Source organism: Orycteropus afer, unplaced genomic scaffold (assembly GCF_000298275.1).
Source record: "Orycteropus afer afer isolate SDZICR_OR568_19922 unplaced genomic scaffold, OryAfe1.0 scaffold00152, whole genome shotgun sequence".
In the NCBI taxonomy this organism is placed as follows: domain Eukaryota; kingdom Metazoa; phylum Chordata; class Mammalia; order Tubulidentata; family Orycteropodidae; genus Orycteropus; species Orycteropus afer.
This window is the reverse complement of record NW_006921739.1, coordinates 937,090-938,192: the sequence shown is the minus strand read 5'-3', so window position 1 is coordinate 938,192 and position 1,103 is coordinate 937,090. Positions and strand designations below refer to the sequence as shown.

Sequence of the window (1,103 nt, the reverse complement as noted above, 5' to 3'; positions counted from 1 at the left end):
GTCTTAGGTGCTTGCTAGCCACCCTAGCTCTACACAGTTGTTTGTAAAGTTCGCACAGTGTTCTGTTGCATAAATGTACCATTTACTTAACCAGTCCCTTAGTGTGAAACTAAAAGGTAAGTCAACTTTTTTTCCCACTATTGTAAGGAACAACTTGTAGATGAATCTTTGTACACATCATTATTTTATTAGGATAAAATTTTAGAAGTTGAATTTATGGATTTCATTTTTAAGACCATTGATAACGTATTGCCAAATTGCTGATAGTTCGATTCCCTACATCTATGTCATTGGTAGGAACTGTCATTTAAAGGAAAATTTTTGTAACTATGGTTAGTGAAAACAAGCAACAAATGGAAATGGTAGCCAAGATGGGGCATTTCATCATCTTATCTATGTAAATAAGAATTATACTTTATTTTAAAGGATACACTGTAGGAATATTTATTATTCAGTATAATGCTTTACCTTCGATTTATATTGAGTAAAATAATGTACCTTGTATATGAAATAACACAAATTCCTCAGTAATTTGGGAATCCTTTAACCTTGATAATATCTGTGTGTGTGTGTGTGTGTGTATGTGATTGAGCTATCCCATATTTCTATATCTATGTTAAAACCGATTGAGTTGATCCCAACTCATAGTGACTCTGTAGGATAAAGTAGAACTGCCCCAGTTTCCAAGGCCATAAATCTTTGTAGAAGCCAATTGCCTCATCTTGCTCCCATGGAACAGCTGGTGGGTTCAAACCATCAACCTTTTGGTTAGCAGCTGAATTCATTAACCACTGAGCTACTGAGCATAAGAGTAAATATTTCACAGTCTTTCTGTTTTGAAGCACATTAGCTAACACACACACTAGTTCTATATGTGTTTTCATATTTTTAATTATGTTGGATGTTACTATTCTATAATTTTTTTTTAAGGAGATGCCTACACAGAAGAGTGACAGCAGTTGAACTAAATGCTTCTCTGCTGAACTGGTTCCTCAGGTATCTTGGCTCTGGTGATTGCTATGGGAGATTGGATGACTGTTACAGATTCAGGTCTGTGTTCAGGTAACTGAATCTAAAATACTTGTAAAGAAGTAATGTAAAAA

The 1,103-nt window shown here is 34.5% G+C and overlaps 1 protein-coding gene across 1 annotated transcript in view; it reads left to right on the top strand.

Moving 5' to 3' along the window:
• The first annotated feature begins 1,019 nt into the window (after positions 1-1,019).
• Positions 1,020-1,103, top strand: part of LOC103201485 (SSX family member 2 interacting protein) — a 38,932-nt gene continuing 38,848 nt past the window's right edge. The window contains exon 1 of the mRNA XM_007946190.2: positions 1,020-1,062. Within this exon, the coding sequence (XP_007944381.1) occupies positions 1,020-1,062 (43 nt within the window). The remainder of the gene's footprint in view (positions 1,063-1,103) is intronic.